At 47.3% G+C, this 24140-nt stretch overlaps 1 protein-coding gene across 1 annotated transcript in view; it reads right to left on the bottom strand.

Moving 5' to 3' along the window:
* Window positions 1–23599, bottom strand: part of LOC129834935 (proprotein convertase subtilisin/kexin type 6-like) — a 50936-nt gene extending 27337 nt beyond the window's left edge. Inside the window, exons 1-2 of the mRNA XM_055900305.1 lie at window positions 23544–23599; window positions 21658–21825 (exon numbers count right to left, since the gene is read on the bottom strand). Of these exons, the coding sequence (XP_055756280.1) occupies window positions 21658–21825; window positions 23544–23599 (224 nt within the window). The remainder of the gene's footprint in view (window positions 1–21657; window positions 21826–23543) is intronic.
* Between the last annotated feature and the right edge of the window lie 541 nt (window positions 23600–24140).

Genomic DNA, 24140 nt, shown 5'->3' with positions numbered 1-24140 from the left:
AGAGGGAGAAGGAGAGACAGAGGGGTAGAGAAAGAGAGAGAGGGGAGGTTGAGAGAGAGAAGGAGAGACAGAGGGGTAAAGAAAGAGAGAGAGGGGAGGTTGAGAGGGAGAAGGAGAAGGAGAGACAGAGGGGTAGAGAAAGAGAGAGCGGGGAGGTTGAGAGGGAGAAGGAGAGACAGAGGGGTAGAGAAAGAGAGAGGGGAGGTTGAGAGGGAGAAGGAGAGACAGAGGGGTAAAGAAAGAGAGAGAGGGGAGGTTGAGAGGGAGAAGGAGAGACAGAGGGGTAAAGAAAGAGAGAGAGGGGAGGTTGAGAGGGAGAAGGGGAGACAGAGGGGTAAAGAAAGAGAGAGAGGGGAGGTTGAGAGGGAGAAGGAGAAGGAGAGACAGAGGGGTAGAGAAAGAGAGAGAGGGGAGGTTGAGAGGGAGAAGGAGAGACAGAGGGGTAGAGAAAGAGAGGGGGAAGGTTGAGAGAGAAGGAGAGACAGAGGGGTAGGGAAAGAGAGAGGGGGGAGGTTGAGAGAGAAAGAGAGAGAGGGGTAGGGAAAGAGAGAGGGGGGAGGTTGAGAGAGAGAAGGAGAGACAGAGGGGTAGAGAAAGAGAGAGGGGGAAGGTTGAGAGAGAAGGAGAGACAGAGGGGTAGGGAAAGAGAGAGGGGGGAGGTTAAGAGAGAAAGTGAGAGAGGGGTAGGGAAAGAGAGAGGGGGGAGGTTGAGAGAGAGAAGGAGAGACAGAGGGGTAGGGAAAAAAAGAGGGGGGAGGTTGAGAGAGAGAAGGAGAGACAGAGGGGTAGGGAAAGAGAGAGGGGGGAGGTTGAGAGAGAGAAAGAGAATGTATTGGATAATGAATAGTGACAAGAAGACAATTATGTTATCAATATTTATGGAAGGGTCTGACCTAGTGGGTGATGGGACAGGGTCTGACCTAACGGGTGATGGGACAGGGTCTGACCTAGTGGGTGATGGGACAGGGTCTGACCTAACGGGTGATGGGACAGGGTCTGACCTAGTGGGTGATGGGACAGGGTCTGACCTAACGGGTGATGGGACAGGGTCTGACCTAGTGGGTGATGGGACAGGGTCTGACCTAACGGGTGATGGGACAGGGTCTGACCTAATGGGTGATGGGACAGGGTCTGACCTAGTGGGTGATGGGACAGGGTCTGACCTAGTGGGTGATGGGACAGGGTCTGACCTAACGGGTGATGGGACAGGGTCTGACCTAGTGGGTGATGGGACAGGGTCTGACCTAACGGGTGATGGGACAGGGTCTGACCTAACGGGTGATGGGACAGGGTCTGACCTAACGGGTGATGGGACAGGGTATAACCTAACGGGTGATGGGACAGGGTCTGACCTAACGGGTGATGGGACAGGGTCTGACCTAACGGGTGATGGGACAGTGTCTGACCTAGTGGGTGATGGGACAGGGTCTGACCTAACGGGTGATGGGACAGGGTCTGACCTAACGGGTGATGGGACAGGGTCTAACCTAACGGGTGATGGGACAGGGTCTGACCTAGTGGGTGATGGGACAGGGTCTGACCTAACGGGTGATGGGACAGGGTCTGACCTAACGGGTGATGGGACAGGGTCTGACCTAACGGGTGATGGGACAGGGTCTGACCTAACGGGTGATGGGACAGGGGGAGAGAGAGTGGATGATGGGACAGGGGGAGAGAGAGTGGATGATTGGACAGGGGGAGAGAGAGTGGATGATGGGACAAGGGGAGAGAGAGTGGATGATTGGACAGGGGGAGAGAGAGTGGATGATGGGACAGGGTCTGACCTAGTGGATGATGGGACAGGGGGAGAGAGAGTGGATGATGGGACAGGGGGAGATAGAGTGGATGATGGGACAGGGGGAGATAGAGTGGATGATGGGACAGGGGGAGATAGAGTGGATGATGGGACAGGGTCTGACCTAGTGGATGATGGGACAGGGGGAGAGAGAGTGGATGATGGGACAGGGTCTGACCTAGTGGATGATGGGACAAGGGGAGAGAGAGTGGATGATGGGACAAGGGGAGAGAGAGTAGATGATGGGACAGGGGGAGAGAGAGTGGATGATGGGACAGGGGGAGAGAGAGTGGATGATGGGACAGGGGGAGAGAGAGTAGATGATGGGACAGGGGGAGAGAGAGTGGATGATGGGACAGGGGGAGAGAGAGTGGATGATGGGACAGGGGGAGAGAGAGTAGATGATGGGACAGGGGGAGAGAGAGTGGATGATGGGACAGGGAGAGAGAGAGTGGATGATGGGACAGGGGGAGAGAGAGTGGATTATGGGACAAGGGGAGAGAGAGTAGATGATGGGACAGGGGGAGAGAGAGTGGATTATGGGACAAGGGGAGAGAGAGTGGATGATGGGACAGGGGGAGAGAGAGTGGATGATGGGACAAGGGGAGAGAGAGTGGATGATGGGACAGGGGGAGAGAGAGTGGATTATGGGACAGGGGGAGAGAGAGTGGATGATGGGACAGGGGGAGAGAGAGTGGATTATGGGACAAGGGGAGAGAGAGTGGATGATGGGAATGGGGGAGAGAGAGTGGATGATGCGACAGGGGGAGAGAGAGTGGATTATGGGACAGGGGGAGAGAGAGTGGATGATGGGACAAGGGGAGAGAGAGTGGATGATGGGACAGGGGGAGAGAGAGTGACATGGCTCAACAAGAACTGTAACAATGTAAAGCAATAGAAAGAGAAAGAGGTGATAGAGAGAGACAGAGACAGAGAGAGAGTGAGTGGAGTCACAAGATAGACTAAATGGACTTAAACTGGCCATGCTAATTAGGATTAGTTCTTTGCGATATGATTAGGTTTTTCTTTTAAAAAAATTAACCGGTCGCTTTCAATAGTAGATCGAAATAGAACAACATAATATTTGATGTTTCTGCATGCCAATAATAAAGCCCTCTTTTTCAGACGCTCATATGACGTGATATATACTGTAAACAGGTTCTCTCTCTCTCCCCCCTCTCTCTCTGTCGCTCTTTCTCTTGTAATTAAAACCTTTCCTTGCCTTGTTACCCATGGGTCATAGCCTTTACAGCTATTTTATTGTCTTCTAGCACCGTGGCCACAAGCCACCCACACCCCTTCTCTTCCTCCTCCTGACTATCCCTCTTTCCCCCTGCCATTTCCAGCTCCTGCCCCAAACCAGAGAGAGTAAACAAGAAAGAGAAACTGAGAGGGAAGCAAAGACAGAGGAAGTGAGAGAGGAAGAGAAATAGAGCGAGGGGGGAGACAGGGGGAGAGAGAATGAGAGCTAGAGAGAGAGTGAGAGTGAGAGCTAGAGAGAGAGAGAGAGAGAGAGAGTGAGAGCTAGAGAGAGAGAGAGTGAGAGCTAGAGAGAGAGAGAGAGAGTGAGAGCTAGAGAGAGAGAGAGAGTGAGAGTGAGAGCTAGATAGAGAGAGAGAGTGAGAGCTAGAGAGAGAGGGGGGGATAGAGAGAGAGAGGGGAGAGAGAATGAGAGCTAGAGAGAGAGAGAGTGAGAGCTAGAGAGAGAATGAGAGAGAGAGAGAGAGAGGGCGGAGAGAGGGGGGAAGAGAGAGAGAGAGAGAGAGGGGAGAGAGAGAATGAGAGAGAGAGAGAGAGAGAGAGAGAGAGAGAGAGAGAGAGAGAGAGAGAGAGAGAGAGAGAGGGGGGGAAGAGAGAGAGAGAGAGAGAGAGAGAGGGGAGAGAGAATGACAGAGAGACATAAAGAAGGAAAGAGTGAGCTAGAGAGACAAAGAGAGAGCAAGACGATGACATAGAGAAAGAGATAAAGGAGAATCCATACCTGGTGCCGTCAAAAAACCTTGACCTTCTATCAGAGCCTCTATTTGTTCCTGACATCTCCCATAAACCACTGGACTGATTTATAAAAATCCCTGTGCGTCAAAAACAGCTTTCTCCCTCCCAACTCCTCAGTGGAAAGAGAGGAGAGATAGCAAGAGGAGAGAGAAAGAGAGAGAGATTGAGAAAGCGAGTGCCCCTCACCACCCCGCACTCAGTCATTACGGTGAGCTAAAGGGATGTTGATTCTGCTATTAAATTCTCGGCATCGGTGTAGGTGAGATTTACACCCTCAGTCAGTCCTGTTGATCCTGTTTGACTGCACAACGCCATCTGATTTAAAGACAATTATGGAGATGACAAAGAACAAGGGAGAACAGACAAAAAGATATAGTGGAGCAGAGGGAGAACAGACAGAAAGATATAGTGGAGCAGAGGGAGAACAGACAGAAGGATATAGTGGAGCAGAGGGAGAACAGACAGAAGGATATAGTGGAGCTGAGGGAGAACAGACAGAAGGATATAGTGGAGCAGAGGGAGAACAGACAGAAAGATATAGTGGAGCAGAGGGAGAACAGACAGAAGGATATAGTGGAGCAGAGGGAGAACAGACAGAAGGATATAGTGGAGCAGAGGGAGAACAGACAGAAAGATATAGTGGAGCAGAGGGAGAACAGACAGAAAGATATAGTGGAGCAGAGGGAGAACAGACAGAAGGATATAGTGGAGCAGAGGGAGAACAGACAGAAAGATATAGTGGAGCAGAGGGAGAACAGACAGAAGGATATAGTGGAGCAGAGGGAGAACAGACAGAAAGATATAGTGGAGCAGAGGGAGAACAGACAGAAGGATGTAGTGGAGCAGAGGGAGAACAGACAGAAGGATATAGTGGAGCAGAGGGAGAACAGACAGAAGGATATAGTGGAGCAGAGGGAGAACAGACAGAAAGATATAGTGGAGCAGAGGGAGAACAGACAGAAAGATATAGTGGAGCAGAGGGAGAACAGACAGAAGGATATAGTGGAGCAGAGGGAGAACAGACAGAAAGATATAGTGGAGCAGAGGGAGAACAGACAGAAGGATATAGTGGAGCAGAGGGAGAAAAGACAGAAAGATATAGTGGAGCAGAGGGAGAACAGACAGAAGGAAATAGTGGAGCAGAGGGAGAACAGACAGAAAGATATAGTGGAGCAGAGGGAGAACAGACAGAAAGATATAGTGGAGCAGAGGGAGAACAGACAGAAGGATATAGTGGAGCAGAGGGAGAACAGACAGAAAGATATAGTGGAGCAGAGGGAGAACAGACAGAAGGATATAGTGGAGCAGAGGGAGAACAGACAGAAAGATATAGTGGAGCAGAGGGAGAACAGACAGAAGGATATAGTGGAGCAGAGGGAGAACAGAAAGAAAGATATAGTGGAGCAGAGGGAGAACAGACAGAAGGATATAGTGGAGCAGAGGGAGAACAGACAAAAAGATATAGTGGAGCAGAGGGAGAACAGACAAAAAGATATAGTGGAGCAGAGGGAGAACAGACAGAAAGATATAGTGGAGCAGAGGGAGAACAGACAGAAGGATATAGTGGAGCAGAGGGAGAACAGACAGAAGGATATAGTGGAGCTGAGGGAGAACAGACAGAAGGATATAGTGGAGCAGAGGGAGAACAGACAGAAAGATATAGTGGAGCAGAGGGAGAACAGACAGAAGGATATAGTGAAGCAGAGGGAGAACAGACAGAAGGATATAGTGGAGCAGAGGGAGAACAGACAGAAGGATGTAGTGGAGCAGAGGGAGGAGGAAAAGAGGGAGGACAGACAGAAGGATATAGTGGAGCAGAGGGAAAACAGACAGAAGGATATAGTGGAGCAGAGGGAGGAGGAGAAGAGGGAGAACAGACAGAAGGATATAGTGGAGCAGAGGGAGAACAGACAGAAGGATATAGTGGAGCTGAGGGAGAACAGACAGAAGGATATAGTGGAGCAGAGGGAGTACAGACAGAAGGATATAGTGGAGCAGAGGGAGAACAGACAGAATGATATAGTGGAGCAGAGGGAGAACAGACAGAAGGATATAGTGGAGCAGAGGGAGTACAGACAGAAGGATATAGTGGAGCAGAGGGAGAACAGACAGAAGGATATAGTGGAGCAGAGGGAGAAGAGACAGATAGATATAGTGGAGCAGAGGGAGAACAAACATAATGATATAGTGGAGCAGAGGGAGAACAGACATAATGATATAGTGGAGCAGAGGGAGAACAGACAGAAGGATATAGTGGAGCAGAGGGAGAACAGACAGGAGTATATAGTGGAGCAGAGGGAGAACAGACAGAAGGATATAGTGGAGCAGAGGGAGAACAAACATAAGGATATAGTGGAGCAGAGGGAGAACAGACAGAAGGATATAGTGGAGCAGAGGGAGGACAAAGAGAAGGATATAGTGGAGCTGAGGGGGAACAGACATAAGGATATAGTGGAGCAGAGGGAGAACAGACAGAAGGATATAGTGGAGCAGAGGGAGAACAGACAGAAAGATATAGTGGAGCAGAGGGAGAACAGACAGAAGGATATAGTGGAGCAGAGGGAGAACAGACAGAAGGATATAGTGGAGCTGAGGGAGAACAGACAGAAGGATATAGTGGAGCAGAGGGAGAACAGACAGAAAGATATAGTGGAGCAGAGGGAGAACAGACAGAAGGATATAGTGGAGCAGAGGGAGAACAGACAGAAGGATATAGTGCAGCAGAGGGAGAACAGACAGAAAGATATAGTGGAGCAGAGGGAGAACAGACAGAAAGATATAGTGGAGCAGAGGGAGAACAGACAGAAGGATATAGTGGAGCAGAGGGAGAACAGACAGAAAGATATAGTGGAGCAGAGGGAGAACAGACAGAAGGATATAGTGGAGCAGAGGGAGAACAGACAGAAAGATATAGTGGAGCAGAGGGAGAACAGACAGAAGGATGTAGTGGAGCAGAGGGAGAACAGACAGAATGATATAGTGGAGCAGAGGGAGAACAGACAGAAGGATATAGTGGAGCAGAGGGAGAACAGACAGAAAGATATAGTGGAGCAGAGGGAGAACAGACAGAAAGATATAGTGGAGCAGAGGGAGAACAGACAGAAGGATATAGTGGAGCAGAGGGAGAACAGACAGAAAGATATAGTGGAGCAGAGGGAGAACAGACAGAAGGATATAGTGGAGCAGAGGGAGAACAGACAGAAAGATATAGTGGAGCAGAGGGAGAACAGACAGAAGGAAATAGTGGAGCAGAGGGAGAACAGACAGAAAGATATAGTGGAGCAGAGGGAGAACAGACAGAAAGATATAGTGGAGCAGAGGGAGAACAGACAGAAGGATATAGTGGAGCAGAGGGAGAACAGACAGAAAGATATAGTGGAGCAGAGGGAGAACAGACAGAAGGATATAGTGGAGCAGAGGGAGAACAGACAGAAAGATATAGTGGAGCAGAGGGAGAACAGACAGAAGGATATAGTGGAGCAGAGGGAGAACAGAAAGAAAGATATAGTGGAGCAGAGGGAGAACAGACAGAAGGATATAGTGGAGCAGAGGGAGAACAGACAAAAAGATATAGTGGAGCAGAGGGAGAACAGACAAAAAGATATAGTGGAGCAGAGGGAGAACAGACAGAAAGATATAGTGGAGCAGAGGGAGAACAGACAGAAGGATATAGTGGAGCAGAGGGAGAACAGACAGAAGGATATAGTGGAGCTGAGGGAGAACAGACAGAAGGATATAGTGGAGCAGAGGGAGAACAGACAGAAAGATATAGTGGAGCAGAGGGAGAACAGACAGAAGGATATAGTGGAGCAGAGGGAGAACAGACAGAAGGATATAGTGGAGCAGAGGGAGAACAGACAGAAGGATGTAGTGGAGCAGAGGGAGGAGGAAAAGAGGGAGGACAGACAGAAGGATATAGTGGAGCAGAGGGAGAACAGACAGAAGGATATAGTGGAGCAGAGGGAGGAGGAGAAGAGGGAGAACAGACAGAAGGATATAGTGGAGCAGAGGGAGAACAGACAGAAGGATATAGTGGAGCTGAGGGAGAACAGACAGAAGGATATAGTGGAGCAGAGGGAGTACAGACAGAAGGATATAGTGGAGCAGAGGGAGAACAGACAGAATGATATAGTGGAGCAGAGGGAGAACAGACAGAAGGATATAGTGGAGCAGAGGGAGTACAGACAGAAGGATATAGAGGAGCAGAGGGAGAACAGACAGAAGGATATAGTGGAGCAGAGGGAGAAGAGACAGATAGATATAGTGGAGCAGAGGGAGAACAAACATAATGATATAGTGGAGCAGAGGGAGAACAGACATAATGATATAGTGGAGCAGAGGGAGAACAGACAGAAGGATATAGTGGAGCAGAGGGAGAACAGACAGGAGTATATAGTGGAGCAGAGGGAGAACAGACAGAAGGATATAGTGGAGCAGAGGGAGAACAAACATAAGGATATAGTGGAGCAGAGGGAGAACAGACAGAAGGATATAGTGGAGCAGAGGGAGGACAAAGAGAAGGATATAGTGGAGCTGAGGGGGAACAGACATAAGGATATAGTGGAGCAGAGGGAGAACAGACAGAAGGATATAGTGGAGCAGAGGGAGAACAGACAGAAAGATATAGTGGAGCAGAGGGAGAACAGACAGAAGGATATAGTGGAGCAGAGGGAGAACAGACAGAAGGATATAGTGGAGCTGAGGGAGAACAGACAGAAGGATATAGTGGAGCAGAGGGAGAACAGACAGAAAGATATAGTGGAGCAGAGGGAGAACAGACAGAAGGATATAGTGGAGCAGAGGGAGAACAGACAGAAGGATATAGTGGAGCAGAGGGAGAACAGACAGAAAGATATAGTGGAGCAGAGGGAGAACAGACAGAAAGATATAGTGGAGCAGAGGGAGAACAGACAGAAGGATATAGTGGAGCAGAGGGAGAACAGACAGAAAGATATAGTGGAGCAGAGGGAGAACAGACAGAAGGATATAGTGGAGCAGAGGGAGAACAGACAGAAAGATATAGTGGAGCAGAGGGAGAACAGACAGAAGGATGTAGTGGAGCAGAGGGAGAACAGACAGAAGGATATAGTGGAGCAGAGGGAGAACAGACAGAAGGATATAGTGGAGCAGAGGGAGAACAGACAGAAAGATATAGTGGAGCAGAGGGAGAACAGACAGAAAGATATAGTGGAGCAGAGGGAGAACAGACAGAAGGATATAGTGGAGCAGAGGGAGAACAGACAGAAAGATATAGTGGAGCAGAGGGAGAACAGACAGAAGGATATAGTGGAGCAGAGGGAGAACAGACAGAAAGATATAGTGGAGCAGAGGGAGAACAGACAGAAGGAAATAGTGGAGCAGAGGGAGAACAGACAGAAAGATATAGTGGAGCAGAGGGAGAACAGACAGAAAGATATAGTGGAGCAGAGGGAGAACAGACAGAAGGATATAGTGGAGCAGAGGGAGAACAGACAGAAAGATATAGTGGAGCAGAGGGAGAACAGACAGAAGGATATAGTGGAGCAGAGGGAGAACAGACAGAAAGATATAGTGGAGCAGAGGGAGAACAGACAGAAGGATATAGTGGAGCAGAGGGAGAACAGAAAGAAAGATATAGTGGAGCAGAGGGAGAACAGACAGAAGGATATAGTGGAGCAGAGGGAGAACAGACAAAAAGATATAGTGGAGCAGAGGGAGAACAGTCAAAAAGATATAGTGGAGCAGAGGGAGAACAGACAGAAAGATATAGTGGAGCAGAGGGAGAACAGACAGAAGGATATAGTGGAGCAGAGGGAAAACAGACAGAAGGATATAGTGGAGCTGAGGGAGAACAGACAGAAGGATATAGTGGAGCAGAGAGAGAACAGACAGAAAGATATAGTGGAGCAGAGGGAGAACAGACAGAAGGATATAGTGGAGCAGAGGGAGAACAGACAGAAGGATATAGTGGAGCAGAGGGAGAACAGACAGAAGGATGTAGTGGAGCAGAGGGAGGAGGAAAAGAGGGAGGACAGACAGAAGGATATAGTGGAGCAGAGGGAGAACAGACAGAAGGATATAGTGGAGCAGAGGGAGGAGGAGAAGAGGGAGAACAGACAGAAGGATATAGTGGAGCAGAGGGAGAACAGACAGAAGGATATAGTGGAGCTGAGGGAGAACAGACAGAAGGATATAGTGGAGCAGAGGGAGTACAGACAGAAGGATATAGTGGAGCAGAGGGAGAACAGACAGAATGATATAGTGGAGCAGAGGGAGAACAGACAGAAGGATATAGTGGAGCAGAGGGAGTACAGACAGAAGGATATAGTGGAGCAGAGGGAGAACAGACAGAAGGATATAGTGGAGCAGAGGGAGAAGAGACAGATAGATATAGTGGAGCAGAGGGAGAACAAACATAATGATATAGTGGAGCAGAGGGAGAACAGACATAATGATATAGTGGAGCAGAGGGAGAACAGACAGAAGGATATAGTGGAGCAGAGGGAGAACAGACAGGAGTATATAGTGGAGCAGAGGGAGAACAGACAGAAGGATATAGTGGAGCAGAGGGAGAACAAACATAAGGATATAGTGGAGCAGAGGGAGAACAGACAGAAGGATATAGTGGAGCAGAGGGAGGACAAAGAGAAGGATGTAGTGGAGCTGAGGGGGAACAGACATAAGGATATAGTGGAGCAGAGGGAGAACAGACAGAAGGATATAGTGGAGCAGAGGGAGAACAGACAGAAGGATATAGTGGAGCAGAGGGAGAACAGACAGAAGGATATAGTGGAGCAGAGGGAGAACAGACAGAAGGATATAGTGGAGCTGAGGGAGAACAAACAGAAGGATATAGTGGAGCAGAGGGAGAACAGACAGAAAGATATAGTGGAGCAGAGGGAGAACAGACAGAAGGATATAGTGGAGCAGAGGGAGAACAGAAAGAAAGATATAGTGGAGCAGAGGGAGAACAGACAGAAGGATATAGTGGAGCAGAGGGAGAACAGACAGAAGGATATAGTGGAGCAGAGGGAGAACAGAAAGAAAGATATAGTGGAGCAGAGGGAGAACAGACAGAAGGATATAGTGGAGCAGAGGGAGAACAGACAAAAAGATATAGTGGAGCAGAGGGAGAACAGACAAAAAGATATAGTGGAGCAGAGGGAGAACAGACAGAAAGATATAGTGGAGCAGAGGGAGAACAGACAGAAGGATATAGTGGAGCAGAGGGAGAACAGACAGAAGGATATAGTGGAGCTGAGGGAGAACAGACAGAAGGATATAGTGGAGCAGAGGGAGAACAGACAGAAAGATATAGTGGAGCAGAGGGAGAACAGACAGAAGGATATAGTGGAGCAGAGGGAGAACAGACAGAAGGATATAGTGGAGCAGAGGGAGAACAGACAGAAGGATGTAGTGGAGCAGAGGGAGGAGGAAAAGAGGGAGGACAGACAGAAGGATATAGTGGAGCAGAGGGAGAACAGACAGAAGGATAAAGTGGAGCAGAGGGAGGAGGAGAAGAGGGAGAACAGACAGAAGGATATAGTGGAGCAGAGGGAGAACAGACAGAAGGATATAGTGGAGCTGAGGGAGAACAAACAGAAGGATATAGTGGAGCAGAGGGAGTACAGACAGAAGGATATAGTGGAGCAGAGGGAGAACAGACAGAATGATATAGTGGAGCAGAGGGAGAACAGACAGAAGGATATAGTGGAGCAGAGGGAGTACAGACAGAAGGATATAGTGGAGCAGAGGGAGAACAGACAGAAGGATATAGTGGAGCAGAGGGAGAAGAGACAGACAGATATAGTGGAGCAGAGGGAGAACAAACATAATGATATAGTGGAGCAGAGGGAGAACAGACATAATGATATAGTTGAGCAGAGGGAGAACAGACAGAAGGATATAGTGGAGCAGAGGGAGAACAGACAGGAGTATATAGTGGAGCAGAGGGAGAACAGACAGAAGGATATAGTGGAGCAGAGGGAGAACAAACATAAGGATATAGTGGAGCAGAGGGAGAACAGACAGAAGGATATAGTGGAGCAGAGGGAGGACAAACAGAAGGATATAGTGGAGCTGAGGGAGAACAGACATAAGGATATAGTGGAGCAGAGGGAGAACAGACAGAAGGATATAGTGGAGCAGAGGGAGAACAGACAGAAGGATATAGTGGAGCAGAGGGAGAACAGACAGAAGGATATAGTGGAGCAGAGGGAGAACAGACAGAAGGATATAGTGGAGCTGAGGGAGAACAAACAGAAGGATATAGTGGAGCAGAGGGAGAACAGACAGAAAGATATAGTGGAGCAGAGGGAGAACAGACAGAAGGATATAGTGGAGCAGAGGGAGAACAGAAAGAAAGATATAGTGGAGCAGAGGGAAAACAGACAGAAGGATATAGTGGAGCAGAGGGAGAACAGACAGAAGGATATAGTGGAGCAGAGGGAGAACAGAAAGAAAGATATAGTGGAGCAGAGGGAGAACAGACAGAAGGATATAGTGGAGCTGAGGGAGAACAGACAGAAGGATATAGTGGAGCAGAGGGAGAACAGACAAAATGATATAGTGGAGCAGAGGGAGAACAGACAGAAGGATATAGTGGAGCTGAGGGAGAACAGACAGAAGGATATAGTGGAGCAGAGGGAGAACAGACAGAATGATATAGTGGAGAAGAGGGAGAACAGACAGAAGGATGTAGTGGAGCAGAGGGAGGAGGAAAAGAGGGAGGACAGACAGAAGGATATAGTGGAGCAAAGGGAGAACAGACAGAAGGATATAGTGGAGCAGAGGGAGGAGGAGAAGAGGGAGAACAGACAGAAGGATATAGTGGAGCAGAGGGAGGAGGAGAAGAGGGAGAACAGACAGAAGGATATAGTGGAGCAGAGGGAGAACAGACAGAAGGATATAGTGGAGCAGAGGGAGAACAGACAGAAGGATATAGTGGAGCAGAGGGAGAACAGACAGAAGGATATAGTGGAGCAGAGGGAGAACAGACAGAAGGATATAGTGGAGCAGAGGGAGAACAGACAGAAGGATATAGTGGAGCAGAGGGAGAACAGACAGAAGGATATAGTGGAGCAGAGGGAGAACAGACAGAAGGATATAGTGGAGCAGAGGGAGAACAGACAGAAGGATATAGTGGAGAAGAGGGAGAACAGACAGAAGGATATAGTGGAGCAGAGGGAGAACAGACAGAAGGATATAGTGGAGCAGAGGGAGAACAGACAGAAGGATATAGTGGAGCAGAGGGAGAACAGACAGAAGGATATAGTGGAGCAGAGGGAGAACAGACAGAAGGATATAGTGAGCAGAGGGAGAACAAACAGAAGGATATAGTGAGCAGAGGGAGAACAGACAGAAGGATATAGTGGAGCAGAGGGAGAACAGACAGAAGGATATAGTGGAGAAGAGGGAGAACAGACAGAAGGATATAGTGGAGCAGAGGGAGGACAAACAGAAGGATATAGTGGAGCTGAGGGAGAACAGACATAAGGATATAGTGGAGCAGAGGGAGAACAGACAGAATGATATAGTGGAGCAGAGGGAGAACAGACAGAAGGATATAGTGGAGCAGAGGGAGAACAGACAGAAGGATATAGTGGAGCAGAGGGAGAACAGACAGAAGGATATAGTGGAGCTGAGGGAGAACAAACAGAAGGATATAGTGGAGCAGAGGGAGAACAGACAGAAATATATAGTGGAGCAGAGGGAGAACAGACAGAAGGATATAGTGGAGCAGAGGGAGAACAGAAAGAAAGATATAGTGGAGCAGAGGGAAAACAGACAGAAGGATATAGTGGAGCAGAGGGAGAACAGACAAAAAGATATAGTGGAGCAGAGGGAGAACAGACAGAAAGATATAGTGGAGCAGAGGGAGAACAGACAGAAGGATATAGTGGAGCTGAGGGAGAACAGACAGAAGGATATAGTGGAGCAGAGGGAGAACAGACAAAATGATATGGTGGAGCAGAGGGAGAACAGACAGAAGGATATAGTGGAGCTGAGGGAGAACAGACAGAAGGATATAGTGGAGCAGAGGGAGAACAGACAGAATGATATAGTGGAGAAGAGGGAGAACAGACAGAAGGATGTAGTGGAGCAGAGGGAGGAGGAAAAGAGGGAGGACAGACAGAAGGATATAGTGGAGCAAAGGGAGAACAGACAGAAGGATATAGTGGAGCAGAGGGAGGAGGAGAAGAGGGAGAACAGACAGAAGGATATAGTGGAGCAGAGGGAGGAGGAGAAGAGGGAGAACAGACAGAAGGATATAGTGGAGCAGAGGGAGAACAGACAGAAGGATATAGTGGAGCAGAGGGAGAACAGACAGAAGGATATAGTGGAGCAGAGGGAGAACAGACAGAAGGATATAGTGGAGCAGAGGGAGAACAGACAGAAGGATATAGTGGAGCAGAGGGAGAACAGACAGAAGGATATAGTGGAGCAGAGGGTGAACAGACAGAAGGATATAGTGGAGCAGAGGGAGAACAGACAGAAGGATATAGTGGAGAAGAGGGAGAACAGACAGAAGGATATAGTGGAGCAGAGGGAGAACAGACAGAAGGATATAGTGGAGCAGAGGGAGAACAGACAGAAGGATATAGTGGAGCAGAGGGAGAACAGACAGAAGGATATAGTGGAGCAGAGGGAGAACAGACAGAAGGATATAGTGAGCAGAGGGAGAACAAACAGAAGGATATAGTGAGCAGAGGGAGAACAGACAGAAGGATATAGTGGAGCAGAGGGAGAACAGACAGAAGGATATAGTGGAGAAGAGGGAGAACAGACAGAAGGATATAGTGGAGCAGAGGGAGAACAGACAGAAGGATATAGTGGAGCAGAGGGAGAACAGACAGAATGATATAGTGGAGCAGAGGGAGAACAGACAGAATGATATAATGGAGCAGAGGGAGAACAGACAGAAGGATATAGTGGAGCAGAGGGAGGACAGACAGAAGGATATAGTGGAGCAGAGGGAGAACAGACAGAAGGATATAATGGAGCAGAGGGAGAACAGACAGAAGGATATAGTGGAGCAGAGGGAGAACAGACAGAAGGATATAGTGGAGCAGAGGGAGAACAGACATAATGATATAGTGGAGCAGAGGGAGAACAGACAGAAGGATATAGTGGAGCAGAGGGAGGACAGACAGAAGGATAAAGTGGAGCAGAGGGAGAACAGACAGAATGATATAGTGGAGCAGAGGGAGGAGGAGAAGAGGGAGAACAGACCGAAGGATATAGTGGAGCAGAGGGAGGACAGACAGTAGGATATAGTGGAGCAGAGGGAGGAGGAGAAGCGGGAGAACAGACAGAATGATATAGTGAAGCAGAGGGAGGACAGGCAGAAGGATAAAGTGGAGCAGAGGGAGGAGGAGAAGAGGGAGAACAGACCGAAGGATATAGTGGAGCAGAGGGAGGACAGACAGAAGGATATAGTGGAGCAGAGGGAGGAGGAGAAGAGGGAGAACAGACAGATTGATATAGTGGAGCAGAGGGAGAACAGACAGAAGGATATAGTGGAGCTGAGGGAGAACAAACAGAAGGATATAGTGGAGCAGAGGGAGAACAAACAGAAGGATATAGTGGAGCAGAGGGAGAACAGACAGAAGGATATAGTGGAGCAGAGGGAGAACAGACAGAAGGATATAGTGGAGCAGAGGGAGAACAGACAGAAGGATATAGTGGAGCAGAGGGAGAACAGACAGAAGTATATAGTGGAGCTGAGGGAGAACAGACAGAAGGATAGAGTGGAGCAGAGGGAGAACAGACAGAAGGATATAGTGGAGCAGAGGGAGAACAGACAGAAGGATATAGTGGAGCAGTGGGAGAACAGACAGAAGGATATAGTGAAGCAGAAGGAGAACAGACAAAAAGATATAGTGGAGCAGAGGGAGAACAGACAGACAGATATAGTGGAGCTGAGGGAGAACAAACAGAAGGATATAGTGAGCAGAGGGAGAACAGACAGAAGGATATAGTGGAGCAGAGGGAGAACAGACAGAAAGATATAGTGGAGCAGAGGGAGAACAGACAGAAGGATATAGTGGAGCAGAGGGAGAACAGACAGAAGGATATAGTGGAGCAGAGGGAGAACAGACAGAAGGATATAGTGGAGCAGAGGGAGAACAGACAGAAGGATATAGTGGAGCAGAGGGAGAACAGACATAATGATATAGTGGAGCAGAGGGAGAACAGACAGAAGGATATAGTGGAGCAGAGGGAGGACAGACAGAAGGATATAGTGGAGCAGAGGGAGAACAGACAGAATGATATAGTGGAGCAGAGGGAGAACAGACAGAAGGATATAGTGGAGCAGAGGGAGAACAGAAAGAATGATATAGTGGAGCAGAGGGAGAACAGACAGAAGGATATAGTGGAGCAGAGGGAGGACAGACAGAAGGATATAGTGGAGCAGAGGGAGAACAGACAGAATGATATAGTGGAGCAGAGGGAGGAGGAGAAGAGGGAGAACAGACCGAAGGATATAGTGGAGCAGAGGGAGGACAGACAGAAGGATATAGTGGAGCAGAGGGAGGAGGAGAAGCGGGAGAACAGACAGAATGATATAGTGAAGCAGAGGGAGGACAGACAGAAGGATAAAGTGGAGCAGAGGGAGGAGGAGAAGATGGAGAACAGACCGAAGGATATAGTGGAGCAGAGGGAGGACAGACAGAAGGATATAGTGGAGCAGAGGGAGGAGGAGAAGAGGGAGAACAGACAGATTGATATAGTGGAGCAGAGGGAGAACAGACAGAAGGATATAGTGGAGCTGAGGGAGAACAAACAGAAGGATATAGTGGAGCAGAGGGAGAACAAACAGAAGGATATAGTGGAGCAGAGGGAGAACAGACAGAAGAATATAGTGGAGCAGAGGGAGAACAGACAGAAGGATATAGTGGAGCAGAGGGAGAACAGACAGAAGGATATAGTGGAGCAGAGGGAGAACAGACAGAAGTATATAGTGGAGCTGAGGGAGAACAGACAGAAGGATATAGTGGAGCAGAGGGAGAACAAACAGAAGGATATAGTGGAGCAGAGGGAGAACAGACAGAAGAATATAGTGGAGCAGAGGGAGAACAGACAGAAGGATATAGTGGAGCAGAGGGAGAACAGACAGAAGGATATAGTGGAGCAGAGGGAGAACAGACAGAAGTATATAGTGGAGCTGAGGGAGAACAGACAGAAGGATATAGTGGAGCAGAGGGAGAACAGACAGAAGGATATAGTGGAGCAGAGGGAGAACAGACAGAAGGATATAGTGGAGCAGTGGGAGAACAGACAGAAGGATATAGTGAAGCAGAGGGAGAACAGACAAAAAGATATAGTGGAGCAGAGGGAGAAGAGACAGACAGATATAGTGGAGCTGAGGGAGAACAAACAGAAGGATATAGTGAATAGAGGGAGAACAGACAGAAGGATATAGTGGAGCAGAGGGAGAACAGACAGAAAGATATAGTGGAGCAGAGGGAGAACAGACAGAAGGATATAGTGGAGCAGAGGGAGAACAGACAGAAGGATATAGTGGAGCAGAGGGAGAACAGACAGAAGGAGATAGTGGAGCAGAGGGAGAACAGACAGAAGGATATAGTGGAGCAGAGGGAGAACAGACAGAAGGATATAGTGAGCAGAGGGAGAACAAACAGAAGGATATAGTGAGCAGAGGGAGAACAGACAGAAGGATATAGTGGAGCAGAGGGAGAACAGACAGAAGGATATAGTGGAGCAGAGGGAGAACAGACAGAAGGATATAGTGGAGCAGAGGGAGAACAGACAGAATGATATAATGGAGCAGAGGGAGAACAGACAGAAGGATATAGTGGAGCAGAGGGAGGACAGACAGAAGGATATAGTGGAGCAGAGGGAGAACAGACAGAAGGATATAGTGGAGCAGAGGGAGAACAGACAGAAGGATATAGTGGAGCAGAGGGAGAACAGACAGAAGGATATAGTGGAGCAGAGGGAGAACAGACATAATGATATAGTGGAGCAGAGGGAGAACAGAAAGAAGGATATAGTGGAGCAGAGGGAGGACAGACAGAAGGATATAGTGGAGCAGAGGGAGAACAGACAGAATGATATAGTGGAGCGGAGGGAGGAGGAGAAGAGGGAGAACAGACAGAATGATATAGTGAAGCAGAGGGAGGACAGACAGAAGGATATAGTGGAGCAGAGGGAGGAGGAGAAGAGGGAGAACAGACCGAAGGATATAGTGGAGCAGAGGGAGGACAGACAGAAGGATATAGTGGAGCAGAGGGAGGAGGAGAAGAGGGAGAACAGACAGAATGATATAGTGGAGCAGAGGGAGAACAGACAGAAGGATATAGTGGAGCTGAGGGAGAACAAACAGAAGGATATAGTGGAGCAGAGGGAGAACAAACAGAAGGATATAGTGGAGCAGAGGGAGAACAGACAGAAGGATATAGTGGAGCAGAGGGAGAACAGACAGAAGGATATAGTGGAGCAGAGGGAGAACAGACAGAAGGATATAATGGAGCTGTGTTTTTTTTTCAACAGCAGCCACAAATGGCCCGTCCGACGACGATGCAACTTCGTCAGCTGCATCAGGTCCTGTTCGACCCGCACTGCGTTCCTGTGATCGTCCTCAAGACCGCTGTGCTAGTTCAGCGCGTCGGGGATGGGGGGGGGGTATTGTCACAGATCCCTCTGGAACTTTCATTGCGCACACCTGGCCCCTTTGTGCCTGGGTTTAGGCGTTTGGAACAAATTATTTGAGAGAGAGAGCAAGACAGAAAGGGAGAGAGAGAGCGAGACAGCGAGAGACATACCAATTAATGAGACCCAGATGGTTGATGGTACTGACCCTCAGTCAGTGAGTCTCCAACAGAAGAAGGGAGGTAGAGAGAAGGAAGGGAGAAGGGACAGAGAGGAGAGAGAGAAGGAAGAGGGGGGAGGGAAAGAAGGAAGAGAGAGAAGGGAGAGCGAGACAAGTGGAAATAGAAAATGAAAGTGAAAAGAAACAGAGAGATTGTAAGAGAAGGTAGTTCAGAGATTTCTTTAAGAGAAGCACTGATGTTGAAGATAGTTCAGAGATTTCTTTAAGAGAAGCGCTAATGTTGAAGGTAGTTCAGAGATTTCTTTAAGAGAAGCACTGATGTTGAAGGTAGTTCAGAGATTTCTTTAAGAGAAGCACTGATGTTGAAGGTAGTTCAGAGATTTCTTTAAGAGAAGCGCTGATGTTGAAGGTAGTTCAGAGATTTCTTTAAGAGGAGCACTGATGTTGAAGATAGTTCAGAGATTTCTTTAAGAGTAGCACTGATGTTGAAAGTAGTTCAGAGATTTCTTTAAGAGAAGCGCTGATGTTGAAGGTAGTTCAGAGATTTCTTTAAGAGAAGCGCTGATGTTGAAGGTAGTTCAGAGATTTCTTTAAGAGAAGCGCTAATGTTGAAGGTAGTTCAGAGATTTCTTTAAGAGAAGCACTGATGTTGAAGGTAGTTCAGAGATTTCTTTAAGAGAAGCACTGATGTTGAAGGTAGTTCAGAGATTTCTTTAAGAGAAGCGCTGATGTTGAAGGTAGTTCAGAGATTTCTTTAAGAGGAGCACTGATGATGAAGGTAGTTCAGAGATTTCTTTAAGAGTAGCACTGATGTTGAAAGTAGTTCAGAGATTTCTTTAAAAGAAGCGCTGATGTTGAAGGTAGTTCAGAGATTTCTTTAAGAGAAGCTCTGATGTTGAAGGTAGTTCAGAGATTTCTTTAAGAGAAGCGCTGATGTTGAAGTTAGTTCAGAGATTTCTTTAAGAGAAGCACTGATGTTGAAGGTAGTTCAGAGATTTCTTTAAGAGAAGCACTGATGTTGAAGGTAGTTCAGAGATTTCTTTAAGAGAAGCACTGATGTTGAAGGTAGTTCAGAGATTTCTTTAAGAGAAGCGCTGATGTTGAAGGTAGTTCAGAGATTTCTTTAAGAGAAGCGCTGATGTTGAAGGTAGTTTAGAGATTTCTTTAAGAGGAGCACTGATGTTGAAGGTAGATCAGAGATTTCTTTAAGAGAAGCGCTGATGTTGAAGGTAGTTCAGAGATTTCTTTAAGAGAAGCGCTGATGTTGAAGGTAGTTCAGAGATTTCTTTAAGAGAAGCGCTGATGTTGAAGGTAGTTCAGAGATTTCTTTAAGAGAAGCGCTGATGTTGAAGGTAGTTCAGAGATTTCTTTAAGAGAAGCGCTGATGTTGAAGGTAGTTCAGAGATTTCTTTAAGAGAAGCGCTGATGTTGAAGGTAGTTCAGAGATTTCTTTAAGAGAAGCACTGATGTTGAAGGTAGTTCAGAGATTTATTTAAGAAAAGCACTGATGTTGAAGGTAGTTCAGAGATTTCTTTAAGAGAAGCGCTGATGGTGAAGGTAGTTCAGAGATTTCTTTAAGAGAAGCGCTGATGTTGAAGGTAGTTCAGAGATTTCTTTAAGAGAAGCACTGATGTTGAAGGTAGTTCAGAGATTTCTTTAAGAGAAGCGCTGATGTTGAAGGTAGTTCAGAGATTTCTTTAAGAGGAGCACTGATGTTGAAGGTAGTTCAGAGATTTCTTTAAGAGAAGCGCTGATGTTGAAGGTAGTTCAGAGATTTCTTTAAGAGAAGCGCTGATGTTGAAGGTAGTTCAGAGATTTCTTTAAGAGAAGCTCTGATGTTGAAGGTAGTTCAGAGATTTCTTTAAGAGAAGCGCTGATGTTGAAGGTAGTTCAGAGATTTCTTTAAGAGAAGCGCTGATGTTGAAGGTAGTTCAGAGATTTCTTTAAGAGAAGCACTGATGTTGAAGGTAGTTCAGAGATTTCTTTATGCCTTAATCCCACATGAATAGGAAAGATTGGCACCATCTAATTCTATCTAATTAGAGGCTGCTAATCTTTGCCACAGAGGGTTCAGAATATGAACTCAGCTGGAGTTTAGACTACTTTAAAAAATATTTTTATTTTTATTTTACCCCCAATTTCTTGGTATCCAATCAGTAGTAGTTACTGTCTTGTCTCATCGCTGCAACTTCTGTATGGACTCGGGAGAGGCGAAGGTCTCAAGCGCCATGGGTCCTCCGAAACACAACCCAACCAAGCCGCACTGCTTCTTGACACAACGCACATCCAACCCGGAAGCCAGCCACACCAATGTGTCAGAGGAAACACCGTACACCTAGCAACCTGGTCAGCGCCCAGCCCACCACAGGAGTTACTAGTGTGCAATGAGACAAGGATATCCCTGCAGGGTAAACTCTCCCTAACCTGGACAACACCGGGCCAATTGTGCGTCTCCCCATGAGCCTCCCGGTCACAGCCGGCTGCGGCAAAGCCTGGGCTCGAACCCAGAATCTGTGGTGACACCCGGGAGGCCTGAGTTTAGACTACTTTTAAGAGAAGTAGATGAATAACTTGGAGTTTAACTAAGCCTTAATTATGTTTTTCTTTTACTTACAACTGATTTTCCAGAAATTAAGCCTTGTCTTGGACTAGAAAGAAATGGAAATTCTGAATGGAAAACTGACCCCGAATTTCCTGTTTGGCACTTTTCACGCTACAGAGCCAAGCCAAGCCAAGCTGTACTGTAGCCTGGTTACACATCCACCGGACTTGGATCCACTGGAACAGTGCTGGACAGGACAATGTGAAAAGAAAAGATCCAAATACCCAGTACAGTACAGTTTGGGTTGGCCCAATAGTGTTAGAAGGGTACTGTATCTCTCTTAAAATGATATGCCTAGATGAATGCAGGGGCTTCAGTGCTTGTCCCGGGTAGCTCAGTTAGTAGCGCATGGCACTTGCAATGCCAGGGTTGTGGGTTCAATTCCCAAAAGGGACCAGAATGTATGGACTCAATACTGTAAGTCGCTCTGGCCAAGAGTGTCTGCTAAATGACTGAAATACAATTAAGCCTGATGATGGGGTCACTCACTTGTGACACATCCCCTGGTGGTAGCCAGCATCCTCTGTTGAGTAGTATCCTGGGGCGCAGGTCTGAACACACCTCCACTCTTGCTGCAGGTGATCTCTGGCACACTGGATACACTCCTCCTTCCCTGGACCTACAGCAACAGTTCCAAACAGAAAAGGACTGGTCCATCTTTAGTCCAATGGGGTGAGTTGTATCATTATTTGGTTCATAAATATGGTCCTCAAGGAAACAAATTGTCTGGTGTGTAAGAAATTCCTGGGACGATTTCTGGTCCCAGTCCGTTCCTGGTTCAAAATACTTTAAACGTCTGTCCCCTGAACATGCGGTGGTGCGTAGACCAAAAGTAAAACATCAAATGCAATGGTGGTCCGACTGCACTCAAAATGATGATACCTTTCCTAATCCCAATTGCCAATAACAACATATAAGAAATTGATACAATTTATTTGGAATTGAAGGCAGATACACGCCTTTAGGAAAATGTCTGGCTTGTTTTGGGGACGAACAATCCCTTTAATGTACCCCCTCTTTCTCTCATTACAATCAGTGCCAGGGCCTTGGTTGAGAGGTGAACCACTAATTCAGCTCCTCTACTACAGCAATAAGCGTCTCTCTCTACTGGGTGTTTTGAGGCAAAGTTCACTTGTTCCACAGACATGCACACAAGCACGCACACATGTGCACACACACAATCTAATCCCTCAGCTTTCTCTCCCCACAGCACGTCTGGCTCTGTCTGTCAATACTACTGGCTCAGGGCAACACCAGAGCTTCGCCAGCTAAATGTCAACTGCGTCCGACGGCCTAACCCCAGGACACAGCGCTCATAATTAGGGGCCGATTTAATTAATGTAAATCAATGAGCGAATTGACTTAAATCTGACACCCATGTAGATCACAGACGTGAGATGTCGACACCCTGCCGAAAGTAATGATCACGATAAGCAGAACTGGCAAGCAACCTTTTAGTTGGCAAATGAAGTTTTAATTTGTTGTGAAATGATGGTATTTTCATGTCTTCGGACCATAGCACAGGTTCCAATCCAAGTGCCAGTGCCGTTTAGCCAACTCCAGACATTTCTATTTGTTGGATGACATGAACATAGAGCTCTTTGACCACGCACACAAGTGTCTCTGCCAGGAGGCTGAAACTTGGCCAAATGACAGGGCCTTCAGAAAGTATAAACCTCTTGACGTATTCCACATTTTGTAGCCTGAAATCAAAATTGATTCAATTGATTTTTTTCTCATCCATCTACACACAATACCCCATAATAACAAAGTGAAAATATGATTTTAGACATTTTTGCAAATGTATTAAATTAAATACATAAATATCTAATTTACTTAGGTTTTCACACCCCTGAGTCAATACTTTGTAGAAGCACCTTTGGAGGCGATCACAGCATTGAGTCGTCTTGGGTATGTCTGTATCAGCTATACACATATGGATTTGGGGATTTTCTCCCATTCTTCCTTTTCTCAAACTCTGTTAAGTTAAATGGGGAGCGACGGTGAAAAGCAATCTTCAAGTCTGGGCTTTGACTGGACCACTCAATGACTTTCACATTCTGGTTCTGAAGCCTTTCCAGCGTCTCTTTGGCTGTATGCTTGGGGTTTTCCTGTTGAAACGTAAATCTTCGACCCCAGTCTAAGGTCATTTGCTCTCTGAAGCAGGTTCTCATCAAGGATTTGCCTGTATTTGGCTCTTCATCAGTCTCCCAGATGCCGCTGAAAAGCATCCCCATAGTATGATGCTGCCACCACCATGCTTCACGGTAGGGATTGTGTTAGGTGATGAGCAGTGCCTGGTTTTCTCCAGGCATAGCGCTGTGCATTCATTCAAAAGAGTACATTTTGTGTCATCACACCACAGACTCTTTTGCCTTATGATCTCAGAGTCTTTCACATGCCTTTTTGCAAACTCCAGGTGTGCTGTCATGTAACTTTTTCTCAGGAGTGGCTTCCATCTGGCCACTCTCCCATAAAGCCCAGATTGGTGAAGTGCTGAGACTGTTGTCCTTCTGGCAGGTTCTCCCATCTAAGCCAAGGAACTCTGTAGGGTTCTAAGTCACCTCCCTGACCAAGGTCCTTCTTGCTCAGTGGCTTAGCTTGGTCAGACGGCCAGTGATGGAAACCAGTGTGCTCTTGGAACCTTTCAACCCTCTAGAAAAAAAAATCTACCCTTGCCCAGATATATGCCTCATCCTATCTCAGAGATCTACAGATAGTTGCTTAGACTTCATGGTATAGTTTCTGCTCTGACATGCACTGTCAACTGTGGGACCTTATATAGACAGGTATGTTTCTTTCTAAATCATGTCCAATCAATTGAATTAGCCACAGGTGGACTCCAATCAAGTGACATGCAGCATACCACCCTGCATACCACTACTGGCTTGCTTCTGAAGCTAAGCAGGGTTGGTCCTGGTCAGGCCCTGGATGGGAGACCAGATGCTGCTGGAAGTGGTGTTGGAGGGCCA

Source organism: Salvelinus fontinalis, chromosome 35, assembly GCF_029448725.1.
Source record: "Salvelinus fontinalis isolate EN_2023a chromosome 35, ASM2944872v1, whole genome shotgun sequence".
Lineage (NCBI taxonomy): Eukaryota > Metazoa > Chordata > Actinopteri > Salmoniformes > Salmonidae > Salvelinus > Salvelinus fontinalis.
This window is presented reverse-complemented; position numbering and strand designations above follow the sequence as displayed.